Consider the following 23,059-nt stretch of genomic DNA (forward strand, 5'->3'; position numbering starts at 1 on the left):
TAGTATGTACTTGTATAATGCCGCTAGTTTTACATAGCGCTTTACAGAGACATTTTGCAGACACAGGTCCTTGCTCTGTGGAGCTTACAATCTATGTTTTTGGTGCCTGAGGCACAGGGAGATAAAGTGACTTGCCCAAGGTCACAAGGAGCTGACACTGGGAATTGAACCAGGTTCCCCTGCTTCAAGCTCTCAGTACCAGTCAGTGTCTTTACCAACTGAGCCCCTCCCTCTCCTGAGAATAACAATAAAGAGATGAACAATAAAGAGATGAACAATATTATACACACGTAATTACAACAACATATAAAAAAAAAAAGACGTGCAAATTCATATGCTACCGTTCCAGAGTATAGAAAACAAATCTAACAGGCTAACACCTTGGGAAGGAGACTCAATGTTTTGGGTCAAAGAGTCTTGACAAAGGGCATTGTTGACCCAAAAAGTAGTCTCCATATCTGTATTAAATTCTGAAAAGTACCACACAGTTCCAATCTGCAATTGTTTTTCTCATCAATTCATTAAGGAGAGCTGCTCATAATATTTGTGTTAAGTAAGTATTACGGTAATCATTTTCATTATGTTTTATTATTGTCAGTACCAAAATAATATTTAATGCTCAGTTAAACACCAATATCAACGGACACAAATGTCAAAAGAAAAGCTAAAAAAAATTTTTTTTAATTGTGTGGGTTACCTGGAATGACAGATGAAGTTCTGTTTTTATCCCTATTTTGCTGTTTCAATGCCATAGAGTAGTCACACTGCAGTATGTTGGGTTCACTTAACAACTGTAAGTATAACAAAAGCAGAAAAAAAGAGTATTTTTATTGAGAAATTACTTTCTGCATTCTTTCTACTATGTTCTTGGTACACTGTGCTCGGAAATACCATTTATAAATTAAAACTGTGATTCTAAGAATTTATATAAATGATTACACTCTATATATAAAATAGTACTATATTTGTCTGGATATAGATATATATATATATACCTAAAGGTAGAGGCAAACACAATATAAATATGTATAACAACATTGTTAGCATAAAACAAGGGGAAACCCCCAACAACATAAACATAAATAAAAAAAGCAAAAAGGGGTCTGGGAAAAAAAGAAAGAAAGAGGGGCAGGGGAGGATGAAACAATAAAAATGAAATACAGTAGACTTGGTCATAGTCATTCATTAAGCTTAAATAGTCTAACCGAGCGTGAAACCTGGTTCTGCATCTTCAAACAAGAGTAACCAACCCAAGTGCAAGTATAGACAGGAGGTTCTAAAAGTACCACGTAGAATTCTTCATGCATACATGAAAAGGAATGGGGAACCCATTGAGATGGTCATACAAGCACTACAGGAAAGAACGGGTGCACATAGCATAGAGGGAACATAGATATTAATGCCTGACACAAGGGGGAACACAGAGATCATCACTGTCTTTCCATGATGCATCACACCGATAGCCTTTACAGACATTCCATAACCGCACAGTCTAGTCAGGTCGTAATCTCGATTAAGACCATGGGGATGCATTGTCCCCAGTTCATGTATCCAGAAGGCCTCTTGTTTTTTAAGGATAAGTATCCTGTTACTCCCACGTCTAGGTTTCGAGACATGGTCTATTACTTGTACCCGTAACTGGCTAATGCTATGCCCAGCCAGTAGAAAATAGGTGGAAACAGGATGATCTTGTACCCGACATCTGATTGTAGATTTGTGTTGGCTCATCCTCTCTTTAAGTTTTCTGGTGGTTTCACCAACATAGGCCATGCCACACAGGCATTTAATCAAATATACAACAAAATCAGTGTTACATGTAGTATAGTGTTTCATGTGATAATGACGGCCTGTTTGTGGATGCATGAATGTTGAGCCTTTTTGGATGTTTCCGCACTGCGCACACGCTATGCAGGTGAATGTTCCCTTCACCAGTGTACCTAAATATCTGGTTGAAGATGTTTTAGCGGAACCTAAATCAGCTCGAACAACAGAGTCCCGAATGGTTGCTACCCTCCTGTAGGACATCAGCGGTGGAGCTTTATTGAGCTTCCCTTCTGCTTCAATGAGATACCAATACTTCCGAATGAGTCGGCTGATATCAGTATTAGCTGTAGAGAATGTTATCACAAATGGAATTCTGGCCGAAAGAGTATTAGTCATTCTCGGGCAAAGAAGAAGTTCCCTATCAATAGCAGATACAGACGTCTTCTCAATCTCCAGTTCATCTATGGGTATCCTCTAGCTGCAAACCCACCCACCATCTGATGTAGTCTTTCATCTACCTTGGCTGGTTCTCTCACAATCTTTTTCACCCTGTATAATTGACTCCTGGAAGGGAGCGTATACTCTGAGGTGGATGAAAACTATTATGCAATAAAAGGGTTTTTTGATCTGTAGTTTTAAAGTAAAGATCGGTCTAGATCGCATTTCCTAGCAGGTAGACTCTAGTGTCTAAGAAACAGATCTCATTTTGATCATAATGCATTGGAAAAGTGATAGTGTCCACCGCAGAGTTAAACTGTTATAAAATGTAAGGAGAGAGTCCACATTACCAGACCACACCATAAATATATTGTCTCTATAACGTAACCATGTGGTGGCGAATTGTACATGCAGCGGGTTGGTATACACTTTGGTCCTCAAAGTGATTCATGAAAACATTTTCATACGAGGGAGCCACATTAGAGTCATTGCGGTCCCCCCATATCTGATTGAAGAATTGATCTTCAAAAAGAAAATAATTTTCAAACAATACCAACTTCAATAGTGTTAACAAAAGAAGAGGAGTTTTTTATTCATGAATTAGAACGTGATTTACGTCAGAATATAAATTGGGAGCTTCATGGGATTACTTTGGCAGAGTATCATATGCTGAAGCGGATCCCACGGGATCTACGTGTTAATCTCAGGCCTAGAATATTCAGCGAGAACAAAAAGTATTGTGATACATTAACAAAAAAATCTTAAAAAGTGTACTGTACATTCGATGTAATCATCCTTACGATTTGAGCAGGTGCAGAAAGAGATTACTGTGGGAAAAGAAAATTCTGGACACCGAGAAAAAAATTCAACTTAAGTTTTCACCTGCAGAGGTTACAATCATGAAGTAGAAATTGGATAAAACTATGGATGAATACAGAATGGAGATTGAGCTAAGAAAAAGAAGAAAATCTCTCTGTTACCCCCTTGTGTCAGCTATTACCATCTATGCTCCCTCTTGGTCCATGCCCATGTGTGCACCCGTTCTTTCCTGTAGGACTCGTATGACCACCTCAATGGGTTTCACATTCCTTTTCGTGTATGCATGAAGAATTGTACACGGTACTTTTAGAACCTCCTGTCTATACTTGCACCTGGGTTGGTTTGGCTACTTACTCTTGTTTGAAGATGCGGAACAAGGATTCACTTTCGTTTGGGCTATATAAGCTTTATGTATGTGTGACAGTAGGGGGTAACCAGGCTATACAATAAAGGTTATGCCCACCTGGTTACCCCTGAAAATGTGAGGTCCCTGGCAGCTACATAGCACCATAATCCAGAGCCAGGTAACATAACATGCAAAAGTTAAAGTGTCCCCTGCTTTTCCACTTTTCATGTTCCCTTTGCCCCAGACTCGTGAAACTTTCTGTGTATAAGTGTTAGGTGGGATATTTGAGTAGAAATGCAATTGTTTTGTTTGCAGGAGTTCAGGGGCTAAAGATTCCGGCAGTCCCCTAATTCTCCCCGGCGTGCAGGCATGATTTGCTGGTACGCGGGTTGAATTACACCTGGGCTGCCCAGTGTCCCCCAGACTCCTGGTTTTCGAGCCCAGATATCCCAGTCCTATGTCCCACATAGATATGGGTTCTCCCCAAGATATAACACATATTAAAATATGTTTTAGAATGTTTGGTGCATTTACTATAAATGTCTATTCAGTCAGCCGGGCATCCATATAGGTGCCGGGAAGTCTGGATAGACATCATAGTTCAAAGAGGAGACGGGATGTTGAGAGGTGTCGGGTGCTAATTGGCCGGGGCAGGGCGGAATCCTGGGTCCGGAGAACAGAGACCCCCTGCGGGAAGGACCCTCTGGTTTGCCAGACTCAGTGGAGCCTGTGGCATGGGTTGACTGGGGGAAGCGGTATAATGTTGGCGTGTTTTCCATTGGTCAATAAATATGTCCCGCCCACGGGGCATCCTGAACTGGCTTGGCATGCCCCCTCCTCTGACATCAGCCAACGGACAAGCCCCTATTCCTATTGCCTGGCGGGGAGGACTTCTCACGCTCTGATTGGTCACTCCTTCTACTTTCATGCTGAACATAGAACAGCGGAAGGTATGTAAGGAGAAGCCCCAGTCAGAGAACCAGACGATCCTGTGACTTGGGCTGGTGATGCAAAGGTGGGCTTTTCAAAGTTGCTCTGTTACGAATAGCAGAGCAACCAGTTTCCTTTTTGGAGCTAAGAAAGCCTGCCTAGCTGAAGCTAAGTCAGATGCGAGGTCCAAGTTCTCATTTTAGAATGTAGTGGCCGCGGCTACAGCTTGTAGTTGAAAAGAGGACCAGGAAGCCCGGGTGGATATCTCGGTACGAATAAGCTTTTCGAAGCAGGAGCTATGCACCTATTTTTGTCTAGTTTTCAACCCCAGAGCCCCAGTAAGTGTGTTTTTCATCTTTATTTTGTGTATTCATTGTGTGTACGCAGGTTTACACGAATAAACTATATTTCATTCCACTACTGTGTTTTGCCTAGTGAATGATCCCGGTATAAATTTGTTAAAAGTCCTGGTCTCACGTGACAGGCTTTTTTCTGGTGGCAGCGGTGGGATCATTAGGCTTTGGGCTATAAGTTCCTGCGGGGATTTATAGCACAAAGACGAACTCGTAGATTGCGGGTTCTCAAAACAAGTAGTGTCGGACACACGTTTCACAGAGCAAGAAATCACACTTTTTTGTGTCACTTAGTTTAGTGCCACAAGGTAAAGATGGCTTCATGATCAGGACGGTATTGGTCCTGGGATCGTGCAGCCATGGCTGACCGGTGTGAGAACCTCGGTCTGCCGACTGAGGGGCACAGCAAGGCTGAACTGGAGGTGATACTGGAGGGGCATGAAGACACCCTTCCCAGTGCCAACACGGTGGTGGCTGTTTCCAGTGTGGAGAGCAGCAGAACGGGGCCCGGGGGACAGGTCATGGTCACCCCGGTGGCTCAGGGCATACCTGTGGTCTCAGGGACCCCGTCTTGCTCCCTTGCAACTATGATAGCGATCCTGGTCCAGGAGCAACTGCAGAGGATAAAGTAAAGATGATGCAAACTATCCTTCACCCCCAGGCAGCTTCTGTGCCCAGCGGGGGCAATTCTCAGTACCATCCACCCAAGGTACCTCAACACAGATTTGCGAAGTTTGTGGACAGTACCAGTGTTCTCGATGGATTCCTGAGGTGCTTCGAAAAACAGTGTCTGTGGTTCTCTCTCCCACCAAGCGACTGGAGAGAGTCCAAAGCAGCTGAGCTGATGGGAACAGGAGGCATTCAAGCAAATCCAGTCCAAGGAGGGTAAGAACTATGAATACGTTAAAGATGTTCTGCTGAAGTGGTATCAGATCAATCCCGAGACCTATCGGGAGTGTTTCAGGTCAGAGGGCAAGACCACCTGAGACACCCACACGGACTTCATGGCACGGTTAATCCACCGGGGTACCCAGTGGGTAGAGGAGTGCAAAGCCAGTACCCATAAAGAATTGCTCAACCTCATCTTTCGGGAGCAATTTTATCAGAGGTGTCTGCCAGAAGTCCGGGAGTGGGTCATTGACCACAAGCCAGCAAACTATGAGGAGGCAGCCGCCTTGATAGATGAGTTTGCGACCATCCGACCCCAGCATAGTAAACGGGTGGCACCACCGGTGGTAACCCCAGCCAATCAGGCAGGTAAGCCTGCAGAGTCTTCCTCGATAGTCCCGACCTGGAGGACAAAGTCTTCCACCAGGGTAAGTGCAGCAAAGCCCACAGTGTTTGCCTATGATGCACCGTGCTATCACTGCAACCAGATTGCCCCGACTTGTACCGTACCAGCAACCCCCATCTGGGGCAACGCACTCTAGTAGCGAGACCAGTTGCCTCCATGGGACAGGCACCAAACGAGGAGCAGCAAGCAGCTGTCCAACAGGTACAGCAGCAGACACAAGCAGCGGTCCCGACCCCTCTTAAGTCAGGCATCAGGTTGCAGTCTACAGGCTGCAAGTGAACAATGTCCGGGGGAACCATTTGCATCCAATGACCATCGGAGATCGCCAGGCAGCCGGCCTGATCGACTCCAGTACCCCTGTTACTCTGGTGTGACCTGATATGATCAGCCCAGAGGATCTGCTCCCTGGTCCAGGGATGCAAGTCACCATGCCAGACGGGGGATCTCAGTCAATCCATGTCGCCTGGGTGTTTCTCAACTGGGATGCCAGTTGAGGAATAAGGGATGTGGGTGTCCTGCCAGAGTTGGATACTGAGGTGTTACTTGTTAACAACCTGGGACACCTCATCTGTTCCTTTGCGGAAGAAGATGCTCCTGTGGCTGTGGTAACACGAGCCAAAGTCGGGCACTTGCCCTGGCAGGGGAGCCTTGTGTTCCCCTGCCCACTGAGGATATAAACATCCCCCTGCATTTGGGACCACTGATTCCTGAGGTCCCTGAGGAGATCGGGAAGGTAAGCCAGACCAATCTGTACTGTGTCCTGACCTCCCTTCCAACTTACCTGTTTCCCCATCCGCTGACTTAGTGGCTGAGGCTGAGTGGCCAAAGCTAGGTGCACGGTTAAGAGAAGCAGTGCGGTCTGATCCCAGCTTAAAGGGCATGAGACTTTGGCATCCATGTCTGCTTCTGAGAGTGGGTCGGTTCAGTTTCTCTGGCACCATGGGCTCCTGTACAGGGAGCACCTCTTGATGCTCCAGACAGAGTGTGGACTGGTAGGAGACAGTTAGTGGTACCCAGGGAGTATAGGCAGCAGTTCGTGCAGGTAGCCCACTCCATTCCGCTAGCGGAGCACACTAGAGCCCGGTTATTGCAGTGTTTCTACTGGGTGGGAGCAAAACAGGCAGTAGCGGATTTCTGCCACTCCTGTGATGCCTGCCAGCAGGTAGGCAAGTCAGGTGACCATGTGAAGGTCCCCCTGGACCCATTACTGGTGATCAATTAACCTTTCCAGCGGGTAGCAGTAGAAATAGTGGGACCCCTTATGGTTCCTAGCAGGACAGGTAAGCGCTACATCCTCACGGTGGGTGATTTTGCAACCAGGTACCCTCAGTCTGTGGCACTTTCCTCAATAGAAGCTAAAAAGGTAGCAGAAGCTCTGATAGGGATTTTCTCTCGAGTTGGATTCCTTAGCGAGATTCTGACCGACCAGGGGACACGATTCATATCTGAATTGCTCCACTGTCTCTGGGAGGCTTGCGGGGTGAAAGTCCTCCATACTACCCATTACTACCCCCAGACAAACGGACTGTGTGACCGGTTCAATAGTACCCTGAAGCAGATGCTGAGAACATATGTAGAAGCTGAACAGGGAGATTGGAAGACTCATTTACAGCATTTGCTGTTTGCATACCAAGAGGTACTGCAAGAGTCCACTGGGTTCTCACCTTTTGAGCTCCTATATGCAGGGTCCGGGGACCGCTTGACCTGTTCCGTGAGGGATGGGAAGGGGAGAATACTGATGCTTCTGTGCCTGAATTTATGTAATGTAGAAACTCTCAGAGACCGTTAGAAATGCTCATGGGGTTAGCACAGGCTAACCCAAGGGATGCTCAGACCAATCCCAGATCCCTGGGCAGCAATTGCTTGTTCTGAAGCCCACTTGGCAGAGTAAACGCATGGCTGCCTAGGCTGGTCTGTATATGGTACCCCGGCAGATGAACGAGTACAACTATGTAGTACAATTAGATCAGGAAACAGGGAGAAATAGGACTTACCATATCAATATGTTGAAAGCCTATTTTACGAGTGTGGCATCGGTGCTGGCTATCTGTGGCCTGCCAATGGGGGACACAGTGAGCCAAGCTCTTCCCGACCTCCTGGGGAAGCTAGGCAGGGGGGCACAGTAGAGCAGGTAGGGATAGGTCCCCAGCTCGAGGCACCCCAGCGGGTGCAGGCACGAGCTATGTTACAGAGCACATTCCACTAATAAATAGGCAGGAATGTGCTTCTGTTATACAATTAATCATATCAGAATGATTTCCTATTGTGCAACACATGTTCATTTTTACAAAATTCTCTGCCTTTATAGTGTCAGAGATCAGGTGCTACCGGAGTGCCACCAGACCTCTGGCTGAAGCGATCACAAGACCTCCCCAAGAACTGCTCCCTTCTGCACAGAACCTTCATGCTAAGGGTTAACATCTGGGATTTCTTACTGATATGTGATTTGTCAGCCACATCGGCTGCAGTGTTTATGACCCTGGACAAAGGAATTTCAAAGCCCAGCTGAATTTATTCAGAACCCCTTCAGCCTACATCTGTGTCGCTCGAGGGCAGACAGCTTTTGGGGGCAGCCAAAGGGTGATAGCTGTTTGCTGCCGTTGGCTGCTCAGTTACTGGGCTGTGTCTGTCCTACCTCTTCTAACACCGTTTTAACCTTGTTTGTAATCATACATTATCTCTAACTATCCAGGAACTGTCTTTAAATATAATGTATTATCACTGGTCATATAATGCAACCATGTACTATCATAATTCTGTGCCCACAACATACTTGAAAATCAGAGGTACTGTAACTCAATGTATTACTTCCAGGTAAAAAATTTTATAAAAAAAAAAAAAAAACTGCCCCATGTACTGTGATTGGGCTGAGTGCATCCCATGGAACAGTCTGCCTGACCAGCCCATGGAAAAAGCATTTCCCCTGGTACATCAATAGGACGCCTGGCTTGCCAGGGCCTATGACATACCAAGTGTGTCATTAGAGCTTTGAAACAGTTAATAATGTAATACAGAACACATTAGAATATCCAATAACGAATTTCTGATAAGGCCTTTTTTTGTTATTAGGCTGAATAGCTACAGTACAGTGTCTATAATTTTTTCTTGAGACAAAGTAAATAAACTACCAAATAAAGAAAGTGGGAAAAATGTATTCAATTAAACAAGAGATGACTTACCTTGAACTGCTTCTCCAGTCTTGTTTTTCCAGATGGGCCAGTTGTTAGGAGAGCATTAACATAAGCGTGAATATGACCCTCAGGGACCTCTGTCTCTCTGCTAAGAATAGCCTCAACCAAAGCATCATGAATGAAGATGTACTGCTCCTAAATGTGTTAATGACAACAAAGTTAGTTTTTCTTTATTGTGCTTAATTTAGTCAAACCAATCACCCAGTAATTTTTATAGCAGAAATCATGTTTTATAACTGTTATTTGCAACATTTTGTATATGCCTTTCCTATTGTCCTTCCTGGCTTTCACCATTACAGTATTCCTCTGTTTTTACCTTGGGACTGTATTATTTAAAAGAAATATAGGTAAATTGTATCAAATATATTTGGTATAGACTTTATATCAAGCTAAAGTCAGTGAAAGGACAACAGGATCAAAGCCAGTATACTGTATAGCCTCTATCTTTTGATCCACTGATAAATCGATAATGTCACCACTTGTTCATGCATCACCTCCACAGAGGTGTCACCCTCCAAGGACTGAAATCCAAAAGATTTAGTAGCTCTTGCCCCCAAAAATTGCATTTTAATAGAAAATACAATTTTGTTTTTTATCAGTGAGATTCTATTGAAGTCTGTGAGGCCAATCATACAAAGAATCGGTGCCACTGACTCCAAACCAGTGAGACTCATGAAAAATCCATGAGTTGACATGTCTGCCCCTAGTTAAATATATAACAAAAAAAATAGATATCATTAATGGTTTAGTTGAAGGACACAATGGGGCACATGCATCAAATGCCAGTACGGATTATGGCACCAGTTCCGGTGTTTTACACCTATTGACTTGAATGGGATTTAATGCCGGAACTGGTGCAATAACCCGTACCGGCACTTGAAGCATTTAATACAGTATAACTATTTGAACATTAGTACTGTATCCCCCAAGTTTACAAGCATGTCATTTTGCAAATATTTACAATGCGAGCCTAGTGATGTACATTTAGTTTCATACATTTCATGGAAAGAACACTTCAAGTGAAAAATATCACAAGGTAAAATACCGGTCTCTACTCGAAAATGTAAAACAATAACTTACTAAAGAACATCTGTATATTATCACTATTGAAAGGCTGATTAAATCAAGCAGTTGGAGTGAGATGAAGTTATGGTGGTGGGTGATGAAGGTAGCTTCCCCGGTGTGGGTGGTTAGGCCCCCAGGGGGACCGTAGTAGGGGTTAGTCACTTGTTGCTATAGGGGTTAATAAGTCCTTGCCAATCAATTGCCTCTATGGTATGCAAGGTGGGGGATGTTGGAGTTGATGAGTGATGTTAGAAATATGTTAAACCATTGGTTGCCCATGGCTAGCTACTAAGGGGCAAAAAAATAAGTTGTTAAATGTTTAGGTAATATATTTTTAGGAGAGAGAAGCGAGAGAGAGAAGAAAAAGAAGAGAGAGAGAAGAGAACTGTATGCTCAATTGCATGTCTTAGACAGGTCTGCAACCCTGCCTTTCACCATTATCACCCAGCACACAGCACTTCCACTGCAGCAAGGGATTCTGGGAAATGACATGCAAATGAGCACACAGTGCCACCTTTTGCTTCAAATCAATTAACATGGTTCCCTATAGGCTTAAGCTTGCTGCATGGTCACAGCTTCGAGCACAGCCAGGGTTAAGATGCATAGCCAGTAAACCCACCCACAAACAGCCTTTTCAACCTTAATAGGTCTCATCAGTGTGGGGTTGGTTATACTGGCCATGCAAAAATGAAGCAAGGGTAGGTTTTACCATACTTAGTTAAGTTATGGTGTGCTCAGTTATGGTGTGCTAATATTTCCATTTGCTATATATATATATATAGCAAATGGAAATATTACTGTATGCTCACTTGCATGTCTTATATACATATACACACACACACACACACACACACACACTAAGGAGATAACACTTAAGTTAATGGCGAAGACCAGAGTTTAGTGCAGGGGTGGGCAACGCCATTCCTCAAGGGCAACAAACAGGTCAAGTGTTCAGGCTATTCCTGCTTCAGCACAGGTGGTTCAATCAGTGACTCAGTCAAAACTTGGTCTTCATTCACCCCTGGTTTAGTGAGTAGCATTAAAATGAATACATTGGTGTTATTAACTAATTTGTATACTCATTTCCAATTTTTTTAAACTCACATTAAAATATGTGTTATTTAAATGATAACACGTTAGTGATTTACCTGTAAAAATAGCGCTTTTTATTTCTGCGATACAACTTTTAGTGTATTTTGTTGAAATGACGCATGTACATCACACTTTTTTTAATGAGTTATGGGGTTACATAGAGACATCTGCACCAAGAAACTACTGTACATATATGTGCTCTGTTTCCCACTAGGGCAGCTTAACAAAATGACACATATAGTGATTGAACTCCTTATTTACCTCAGTTTGCACCAAGTAATTTCTTTGAGAGCGAATATGTTTCAAGAAGCCAAAAATGTTTACGGTCCCTTCATGCTGGATTTGTTCTAACATGCTGTCCAGCACAATGTATGTGCCAGTTCTTCCAACACCAGCACTATTAAAACAAAAGAACAAGAATGTGTAAAGCAAGTGCGTGCTGTGACTGACCATATCCCATATTTACAGATTAAATAATGCTTCAAAGAATGACAGTGTAGATCAGGTGTGGCCAACCCCAGTCCTCAAGGGCCACCAACAGGTCAGGTTTTCAGGATATCCCAGCTTCAGCACAGGTGGCTCAGTCTGTGGCTCAGGCAATGACTGATATCCTGAAAACCTGACCTGTTAGGGGGGCTTGAGGACTGGAATTGAGCACCTCTGCAATAAAACACAAGCCTATATTAACTAAGCGGTGCTATGCCATTAGACACCTCCAACCCATTCACTTGAATGTGTCTTCTGGCACTGTAAGGTGTCCTATGCTATAGTACTGCTTACTAACTATGGGCCCAATGGCTGAATTTTACAAAATCGTTTTAAACAAACTTGTCTGATTAAGAACAAGGTAAAAGGCTTATAATGGGTTAATAATCAATGAATGTGCACAAAATACTTAAGGGAAATTGAATGAATTTTTATAATGTTGATTTGACATTGAGATGAATGACAGCCCTACAGTAATTTCTCACTATACACAATCCCAACTCATGCATTTGCTCAAGGATGTCTTCTCACTACCCCTTTTGTGTATAAAACCCTCTCCCGCCTTAAACCTTTCTCCCTGACTGCCCCACACCTCTGGAATATCCTTCCCCCTCAATATCCGACTAGCACCCTCTCTATCCACATTTAAGATCCATCTTAAAACCCGTCTCCTTAACTAAGCATACGGGTAGCTCCATGGCTGATACTTTACACCTCATACATCGACCTTGGCCGCTTGCAGACGCACTTACCAGAACGCCCTCCTACTGTCTCTGTACGTTCTTCCTACTTACTAACTAGATTGTCAGCTCTTTGGGACAGGGACTCCTTTTCCTAAATGTCACTTTTATGTCTGAAGTGCTTCTTCCCATTATGTGTTATTGTATTATGTTATATATATGATTGTCACATGTATTACTGCTGTGAAGCACTATATACATTAATGGAGCTATATAAAGATATACATATATACATACCTGCAGTGCACTACAACAGGCCCCTTGGCATTGCGCTTTGCAGCTGCAGCCTTTCTTACAAACGTGAGTACTGGGAGAGTATATTCTGGAACACCCATGTCCGGCCATTGAGTATAGTGATACTGTGCCACTATGCGCTCATTAAGTCTCCCTTTTTGTGAGCCCTGGTAAAAAGGAAACGAACACTAGCATTCATACATATTCCTTTGTAAGAGTGATCAAATTTACAGTAAGCAGTGACACATTACTGTACATGCAATCAGTGTTTAAATGCTCACCACAGAATTAAATATAATGTTACTTGTTTAAATTATGTGTTCAATACAGATTTTTTTTTTTTTTTTTAAATCTAGACATTTTTATCTAGAAGAATGTAGCTAACTTTGTAGTGGGGTACTTGTAAGAAGTCAGTATGAATAACTATAAGAACAGCATGATGAAACTATACACACATCAGTATGAGAACATTTTATTATACTCATATAGAATGGTATAGTGCAGGGGTTCTCAGCTCCAGTACTCAAGACCCCCAACAGGTCAGGTTTTAAGGATATCCCTGCTTCAGCACAGGTGGCTCAATCAGTGATTGAGCCACCTGTGCTGAAGCTGGGATAACCTGACCTGTTGGGGGGTCTTGAGGACTGGAGTTGAGAGCCCCTGCTATAGTGTATTACTTTATATGTACTTAAGAAGCAATTCTGAACAACTGGTAATGGGTAATATCATTGTAATTAAGGGAATTTAGGATAAAATAGTGAACGTTTGCCATTATATGGTTCCTTACATTTATTAGACGATACTTTCTCTTTCAGGCAACATTTTGTCATTTCAATGACAGCATCTCAAACATGCTACAGTACCCAACTGACAGAATAAGGACTGTGTATCTAATTCTATGTAATTAAGGAAAATGGTTTCTGAAAATGCCATGTCACCTTTCATTGGACAGAAGTACTAAATATTTACAATTGTTACCGTACATACTGTACAAGAGTTTCTACAGAACATTATTTGCAGACTTTAACCTACGTTAGCTATTAATGTTATGCTTTTCAAATATGAATTTCTGTTTCATTGACATAAGATTTAGGCCATACGCACTCCACCATAAGGCTTCCAGGAAACTATTGATACACTACACAGGTTTAGGCATCAGTTGCATTTGTATTAATATTGTCATCCCCAGGACAGACCAATGAATTGGGAAACATAGTTTATAAGACAAAAATATTCATTTTGCAAACCTTTTTAATCTTGGTGTTCCTAATTGTAAATGTCCGAGCAGTATAATAGGCAAGTACATGAGCACTCTTTTGAGTAACCAAAAACGCTCCATATTCTTCACTGCTGTCACTTGGCCAATACTGATCACATTTCCTCTGTAATATAGCAGAGAAAATAGCATTAGATAACGTTATGTCATTTGCATATGTGTACCACAGACAACATACAAACACGTCAAAGTAAATTTTAAACTTCGGTGCACAGGCACATGAATTTACAACTCTTCTTTGCATCAGTTTTATAATAATATTACTTTTAGTGATGCTTTATACATTGGCACCATGATATTTTTGCAAAGGTTTCTGAATTCATTTACATTTTAGAATGTTTCTAAATAATTGTATTTATACAATCGGGTGTGCAATACTTACCCTTCCTTTCTCAACTAGGTTGGTTATCATTACAATCACTTCCACATTATGTTCCCATATCATTCTCCAGAAATCTTCTGCCGTTGATTTTAATGGTCCTTGAGCTGCAATGTATGCTTTTGGTCTGTTGTAGCCCTATATTTAGATATACCATCACATTTGTTATGTTTCTCTCTGTCCATTGTGTAGATTTACAGAAAGTAGTAAGTAACACATTACACACTGTACAATTAACATGTAAACACTAAATGCACTCTCACACTTTCTCCTTCATTTGGAACTCTCACACCTCCTTCTTCCTTTGGAACTCTCACACTTCCGCCTTCCTTTGGAACTCTTACACCTCACTTTCTCCTTCCTTTGGAACTCTCACACTTCCTCCTTCCTTTGGAACTCTTACACCTCACTTTCTCCTTCCTTTGGAACTCTCACACTTCCTCCTTCCTTTGGAACTCTTACACCTCACTTTCTCCTTCCTTTGGAACTCTCACACTTCCTCCTTCCTTTGGAAATCTCATACCTCACCCTCTCCTTCCTGTGGAACTCTCACACTTCCTCCTTCCTTTAGAACTCTCACCCTTCCTTTAGAACTCTCACACCTCCTTCTTCCTTTGGAACTCACACACCTCCTCCTTCCTTTGGAACTCTCACACTTCCTCCTTCCTTTTGAACTTTCACACCTGACCTCCTCCTTCCTCTGGAACTCTCACACCTCACCTTCCTTTGGAACTCTCACACTTCCTCCTTCCTTTGGAACTCTCACACTTCCTCCTTCCTTTTGAACTTTCACACCTGACCTCCTCCTTCCTCTGGAACTCTCACACCTCACCTTCCTTTGGAACTCTCACACTTCCTCCTTCCTTTGGAACTCTCACACTTCCTCCTTCCTTTGGAACTCTTACACCTCACCTCCTCCTTCATTTGGAACTCTTACACCTCACTCCCTCCTTCATTTGGAACTCTCACACCTCACCTCCTCCTTCCTTTGGAACTCACATCACCTCCTTTTCCACAAGCATCTTCCTCTCTAACTTCAGCTCATCTAAAAACTCATCTGTATAAGGAACCATTCCCATAGCTCTGTAACTATATGGACTACTGGATAGGCACTTATCCTCCTATTTAATGCACTCAATTGTACATCATGTACTATACATTGTTCAATGTACTCCTTCTGACTCTGTCTATCTCCCTACTGTACATACCACTTACATTATAAACTCTTCAGGATGAGGACTCATTTCTCACATTTACTTTTATGGTTGATGCACTTACACTATGTTTTACAATTGTCCCCTGCATTATTGGCCACATAAACTAAGCAGTGCTACACCACAACATACTGTCCAGCTAGGCTTAGTAAATATGGCCTTTTACGGCCCATTCAAATGAATGGGTTATTAGGTGTCCGTGGAAGGGGCCTTGTAGTTCTTGTAGTTTAATCTGAATAGCAGCTGGTCTCTATAGGCAAATAATTTAGTGTCTTAAATTAAGAACAACCGTTAATTCAAATCTAAATTGGACACTGATTAGTGTACACCCATTTGGGCTTATTTAAATAGATTAGTAACAGACACGCATCCACTCTTCTTGTCGAGTCATTAGCTAAAAGACACCCAGTTATTACATTACATGGCAAATAGTATATGCTGAAGCAATTCAGAAAGTTCTTGTTCGTAAAGTTCTACTTCTGGCTTTCAACAGACTGCTTAGTATTTAAAGGCAGAATTCAAGCAATTAAAAAAATTCTTTACCCTGTTACTGACATGTGTTTATTGGTAAGATTAGGAGGAGCTATTTATTTATTTTTTAACATATAACGAAATATTTAAGTTGTTTTTTAAAGCATCACAGTTTAATAAACATGCTTCAAATGTATTCCTCTTGAAACGTAAGGTATTACTTTGCTTTCCATTTGACCACTTCTGAGATGGTTCTTGGGCAACTTTATGCCTGCGAGCCAATCTGGAACAGTGATTTTATCTAACAATCACTAACTGGCTCAATGGCAGCTTTTTTTCCAGTGGTCATCTTAAGCTCCCAAAAATGCTGTAAATTAGTAACGAATACTCCTGCAACCAACATATTCCTGGTCCATACAGGACATACAAAATCATCTGATTAAATAAAGCAGATTCAGATGACAATTCATATGTAATAATGAATTCATAGCTACACAAGTCCCCACACAGCCGTCTGAAATACACTGCACTGCAATTCACTGCAAATGCCTTCTTCAAAGTATGTATAAATATTAATATAAACAATATAAAATAATTTAAGTGACTAACTACGTTGACAACAAAATTAGTTAGGAAAACACAAATATATACTTACATCAACATAATTTGCATTAATGTAATCAGTCGCCTTTCCCTCTTTCTCTGCAAGTTGTGAAAGTTTAACTCTGCTGTGATCATCTACAAGCAAAATGACAATAAATCACAAACTATTAACGCACTGGATTTGGAAATGTATATCTGCTTCGTTTTCCTCCATTCCCCCATCATTAGACATGATGAAATGACTTGCCAAGCTTAGTAAATATACATTTTACTTTGATGAGCACAGTCAAAACAGCCATATAGCCACAATAATCAGTGCAATTACATTCAAGTAATACCCTTTGTCATTGTCATGAACATGTGGGAAGTAATTTATCTCTGAGAATGGTAATCCTACCAATTTTATGCAGGGTGAAATTACATTTGCAATGACAAATACAACTCTCGCTCCCCTCCCCACTCATCAACTGGTGGCACCATCCACATCACTTATCAACTCTGATGGCACCTCCACCCCACAACTTTGGAAGCACCTTCCCCCCGCTCAACAACTCTGGCGACACCTCAACAACTCTGGCGGCACCTCCGCCCCTCTGAACAATTCCGGGGGCACTTCCACCCCTCTCAACAACTCTGGCGGCACCTCCACCCCGCTCAGCAACTCTGGTGGAACCTCCACCGCTCTCTGCAACTCTGGTGGAACCTCCACCGCTCTCTGCAACTCTGGTGAGACCTCCACCCCTCTCAGCAACTCTGGCAGCAACTGTCCTTCTTTCCTGGGGCCCAGGTCAAACCTGTTGTCGGGCTTGACTACAACAAATGAAAATTCATATGTACGCTCAGTGTAAAATAAAACTGTGATGAAATGATCTTGAACTTCGGAACTAAAAACACGTACCCATTTTATCTTCCGAAATATTTGCATCTACTGTATAACAGCGATAAATTGAAATGATGTGAAACAAATATATGAGTCAAAAAGAGTTAAAAGAGTTAATTAACGTACTTACATGCAACAATGTTAATGTATCGATTCTTATTCTTGTTGTCTGGATGGTTGGAGTTGTCAGATGTTATGCCTAAATCAACCGTGCAGGTTTGAATCTCCTGAAAATGCCACAAAAGGTTTTTGCAGGTATGAGTTCAGAAGCATAGTCAGATATAAGAGGTATGCATTATCTACTGGGATTTATAATACATGACCAAATATTCAATTATTACAAATAATAACTATTTTAAAAATTGCAGTGAAACATTCTTACCTGGTAAAACTCTTTCAGTGTCTAATAAGGGGAATGAATAAAAAAAAAATATAAAAATAAATTTTACAATGCAAACCAATGGGAAAATGATTAGAAAATATTTAAATAAAATACAACTTATTATGATCATGTTATAAAGCAAAAGAATGTGAAATTATGTCCATTATGTAATAACAACAACTTTATTTCATATAGTGATTTTCTCACACTCAAAGAGGTTCAGAATTACAATATAGCACGTGGTAGGAAGTGTTGTACATATAATTTTATAGGCCTCAACTGATGAGCTCACAATCTAACTTTGGTGCCCTAGGCACAGGGAGATAAAGTGACTTAACCATGCTCACAGGAAGCTGACACTGCATCATTGTTTTTAATAATTTTGCTATTGATTAGGTATTCCTGAATATTATCCCATACTAACCATTCCAGTAGCTTCCCCACTAATGAGGTCAGGCTTACAGGTCTATAATTCTCTGGTTGTGATCTAGCCCTTTTTTTAAAAATACAGATGGGCTCCTGAGTTAGGTACCAGGCCCCGCCAAAAAGCGGAATATAGCATTTGTGCGCTCTGCACAAAAAAATGCTATGGTCAACGGCGATTTCCCGTCCCTCCTCCCTTCTCCTCCGTCCCAGAATGCAGCATTCTGCGTATGTGCTGAGTCGGCGGTACTTTCTGCGCATGCGCGGTGTTGGCGGTACCTTCTGCGCATGCGCGGTAACATGGCTGCAGTTGGGCAAAAGTACCGCCGTACTGGCGGATCGCCGAGAAGCGGGGCCCTACTGTATAGGGACCACGTCTGCTTTACGCCAGTCTTGTGATACTGAGCCTGTGGAAACGGAGTCCTTGAATATTAAATGTAATGGTTTGGTTATTACTGAACTTAGCATACATCCAAGAGTTCTTAAGGAGCTATCAGGGCCAAGTGCCTTAATTACTTTAATTTTATCAAGCTGCCTTAGTTATTCTTCAGTTAACTAATTGTTCATTAATATAGAGGTTGTAGCTTCCTCCTGTTGCAATGTTTTTGCAATTGACTTCAGTGAATGGTGTCAAGAGATACAGGGTCAGGCCCTATCACCAATCTTTACAATTCAAATGATATCACTAATATTGTTTTTGAATTACTTTGCATAACTCTTTCTTACCACTTTGTGCAGTAAGTGATTTAGAAACAGAAGCAAAACATATTAGTATTTGTGGGGGAAGTTGGAGGGGGGGTTATACTATAGAACCCGCTGATATCATGTATATTTTTCAGCATGGAATATAAACAAATGCATCTTTCCTGATACTACTGGGAGATACAGTTTTTCCTGACATACAGACTACAGATTACCACAGCATTGTGATATGTGCCTGAAAACCACTTACATCTTGTGAGTAGGCAGAACATAGAGCCAAGTTACAGACCTGTCATTTCCCCATCATTACAATACATCTACACTTAGAACTTTGTGTTGTTGTCTCTCTCTATATACATGCTCCCCCTGGATTGTGAGAAAATATTCCTACGTTTGGGACCAGTGAAGACAGGCCCCACCAGAAGGTTCGAGCAAGGAGTTTCAACTTTATATTTGTACTGTATTTACACAGTCACTTTATAAAATACAGAGGTGTGAATAAAATAGAGTTAAATATTTATTCACTTTAAGAATAGTGACCACTCTTTGTTTTTTTGCGCCTCATCTGATCACCTTCAGTCGTCTATAAACAAAATACAACACATTTTCGTATGATGAAGCACAAGATGGGCATTAATGACATGGCGAGCCCATAAAGTTTCTTTAACACGGGCATACCGATGTAGCCAATGTTATTGCTACCTGTGGAGAGTTGCACCAGGACATACACACAATACAACAGCAGGAATCAGCTGTGTGCTAATGTGCTATTTCCCCCATGGGCGTGCGCTAAAGGTTGCAATAACTTTAGCAACATATGTATTGTACACACTTGAAATATGTGTTTATGTACATAGATGGGTATTGGGTAAATGTTTATGGCTACTTGACGTGCCATTTCCTGTTGATATTGTTGTTACTATAGCTATTTTGTCCAATATGGTGACATTTGTAGCTGATTTCCACAATCGTTCCAATGAATTACATTATACCTGTACTAAAAAAAGTTTTAAACAAAAAAGGTACCTTACCTGATGTGCCTATGCATAAATCACCTTACACTTAAGGCTTACTAAGTTGGTATTTGCAAAGAAATTTTGCATTTTTATGAATGTAATGTATAAATGTATAACAGTAAGAAGCTGAATATAGTCCAGAAAATGCTGTGTGGTCATATAATGTACTTAAAGGAGCCTACAGCTTTTTACTCCTTCGACAGTGCATACCTCAAATTCTTCAGTAAACCCATTTCTTGCATGTAGATCTCCAACATGTCTAGGGAACTGCTTTAAAGGAATTGCTCCGATATCATCTTTGATAGGAAACAAAATACATGGATTGTTTTATGAAAAATATAAACCAGGATTATTGTATTTATCAATCAGTATTCTTCATTCAGCCAAACTTGGGAATCTTTTTTTTCGCAAACAGGTATACAGGTATAGTATATTCAGTAGTACACTGTGATGGTCTAATACCTCTTTGTCATGTATACACTAAACCTGTTTGTGCTTCAACTATCACACAGCTCTTAGAATGTTTTATACCTGTATAATTTATGTTGGAGTTCATATTTCAGTACCACATTCACACATTTATGGGTTTGTCTCATTTATGGATGATCTAGAAGTCAGAAGATCCCAGCTGCACTTCGTCATACACACTGGTGGGAATATCATATTTACTGTATACTCTGTATTAATAAATATGGCTTATGTGTGGGATATTGTTTAAATAAATAGCACATTTTTTTATTCTATGTCCCAAAATATCCAAATCCCTGGTTTTGTTTTTCCGAAATTCTCAAACAACTTTCCAAAATATACAGGAGAACATTGGCAGAAAACAGGTTTCTAAAATATTATCCTTTACATTGCACTTCTTGATATTTGATAGCAAATCTATACATTTTCTAGGTCGGGGGTATTACAAATATTTGTTTAATTTGTACCAACTGGAACTTTGGGTGCACATTCAATGCAATCCTGCTACTGTAAACATCTAACCCCAAAAAAAACAAAAATAGAATAGCACACCAGTCTTTATGATTTTTTTTTTAATTGTGTATTGAAAAGTCGACGTTCCTCCTTACTCATATACTGTACATGTCTCATTTATTTACCATAGCATTTACAAAAGAAGGGGATATGTTTAAATGCTGCTCAGGTGGCATGAATCTCACTACAGTTGAGTTTTGTGATATTAACAGTGAGGTTGACTTGTTGAAAGAAATAAACTGCAGTACAGTATATGAAATTACTCAAACAAAAGACTGTGATCAAAGCCAGGAGAAGTGGGAAAAAGCATCTAATTGTGAAGGACCGGATAGGTTTGCAGCCCGAACTTCACAAACTTCGAAATTCATTGGGATGCCTGAATCGAACCATGTAACACATTTTTAAACACAAGCGAAGTACGAGTGGAAATCCCACAGTCTCTCACCAGCAGTATCGGTGGAACTATATTTTGAAGCACACATTCTGAATGTAATATAATTAAATAGATTCTTCCTACCATTATTATGCTGCAACCTTCCAGAGAAATCTGCTTGTGTCTGTCAACCCTTTTACTGCCACAGAGTCCTGCAATACATTTCTTGCAAGGTCCCTTTGGCAGCAATGGGGTTAAGTTTTTGTTTTGGGGGGTGGGGGAAGGTAAAATTGTTGTTATTTTCTTTAATAAAAGTAATTATTTCTCTGTCTATTGACTATGTCGTTTTTATTTTTGAAAAACAGTGCTGAATATTTCAAACATTATTTGTAGTTCTTTTTATTTCACATACATTTTTGCTGTACTACACCTTAAAACAGACTTTGAAGAGCTTTGAGTGGACTAAATACCATTTTACACCATGTAAATTAACAAGTGTTTTATTTGACAAGGCAACATCAAAAGTATTGAAGTAGAAACTGTTATTTACATCAACAGATGTTCACCATTTAGACCATCTAATAACTTGGGCTCCAGTTAACAAGAATTTGTTTGATATTATATTAGGATCCATCTGTTCTTTTTCATAGACGAGAGGAACTGAATACTAAAATTGAATTATCTAGCCAAGCCTAGAAAAAAACTGCACATATGTGCCATTCCACCTTCACACGTAAAAGACAGCATCTGGCAGCAGGTGTATGTTTTATAATTAGTTCCAAATACAGTAATATGCAATAATAGCTAAACAAAAAAGGGGGTGGATTTGCTCAGTTAAGAAACCATACTTATTGTAGGGAATAATTGTTCAATGTTAACAATTAAATATTGATTACAAATGTACATTTTGCAGTACTTCAGATGTGATTCTGGAATGACTATGTATTTTGTTGTTGAAGCATAAACTATATACATATATATATATATATATATATATATATATATATATATATATATATATATATATATATATATATATATATATATGATTTTAAAGAAATTGGCTTCAATATAAAATAGAAAAAAGTCTTTCTATTTGACTGACTGCAGTACACTCTAGCAGAAATGGAATCAAATACATAAATCCAATGAAAAATAGTAAAGATAGTACATTCTAAAAACACAGATACAGACCCGTGTTTCCCAATTGGCGCTATGGCAAAATGCACTAGAGATGGGCAGATTTTCCACCATAGTTCCAATTCAAATAATGAATGGGGCTGAATAAGTGGATCAGTGACACTGACTCTGACGCTGATAACAATGACACTGAGTTTACAGCAGGGGAGCCTGGTTCAAATCCCAATCTCGCTCCCTGTGACCTTGGCAAGTCACTCACTTTATCTCCCTGTGCCTCAGGAACAAAAAAAATGATATGCACTGCATACTGTCACTAGCACTATACATGAAAAAACATCACTATACAAATTACATTTTTATACTTTTGCGATATTGCCGAAGTTCAAAAACGTTTGAAAAATAACAAAATGTAAAAAATGTTAAAAAACATTTTTTTTCCTAAAGTTCAGACACCGCCCTGGAGAGAG

At 40.8% G+C, this 23,059-nt stretch overlaps 1 protein-coding gene across 7 annotated transcripts in view; it reads right to left on the reverse strand.

Annotated features, from left to right (window-relative positions):
• Positions 1-23,059, reverse strand: part of PTPRZ1 (protein tyrosine phosphatase receptor type Z1) — a 213,986-nt gene that overhangs the window by 16,322 nt on the left and 174,605 nt on the right. For 5 of the 7 annotated variants that reach the window (XM_075599928.1, XM_075599931.1, XM_075599929.1 and 2 more), the window contains 10 exons: positions 20,309-20,394; positions 17,958-17,978; positions 17,706-17,802; positions 16,748-16,830; positions 14,411-14,545; positions 14,000-14,134; positions 12,756-12,919; positions 11,554-11,689; positions 9,124-9,270; positions 698-791 (listed from right to left, as the gene is read on the reverse strand). In XM_075599928.1, coding sequence (XP_075456043.1) covers positions 698-791; positions 9,124-9,270; positions 11,554-11,689; positions 12,756-12,919; positions 14,000-14,134; positions 14,411-14,545; positions 16,748-16,830; positions 17,706-17,802; positions 17,958-17,978; positions 20,309-20,394 — 1,098 coding nt within the window. The remainder of the gene's footprint in view (positions 1-697; positions 792-9,123; positions 9,271-11,553; positions 11,690-12,755; positions 12,920-13,999; positions 14,135-14,410; positions 14,546-16,747; positions 16,831-17,705; positions 17,803-17,957; positions 17,979-20,308; positions 20,395-23,059) is intronic. The other 2 variants (XM_075599926.1, XM_075599930.1) reach the window with 1 other exon arrangement.

Source organism: Ascaphus truei, chromosome 5, assembly GCF_040206685.1.
Source record: "Ascaphus truei isolate aAscTru1 chromosome 5, aAscTru1.hap1, whole genome shotgun sequence".
In the NCBI taxonomy this organism is placed as follows: domain Eukaryota; kingdom Metazoa; phylum Chordata; class Amphibia; order Anura; family Ascaphidae; genus Ascaphus; species Ascaphus truei.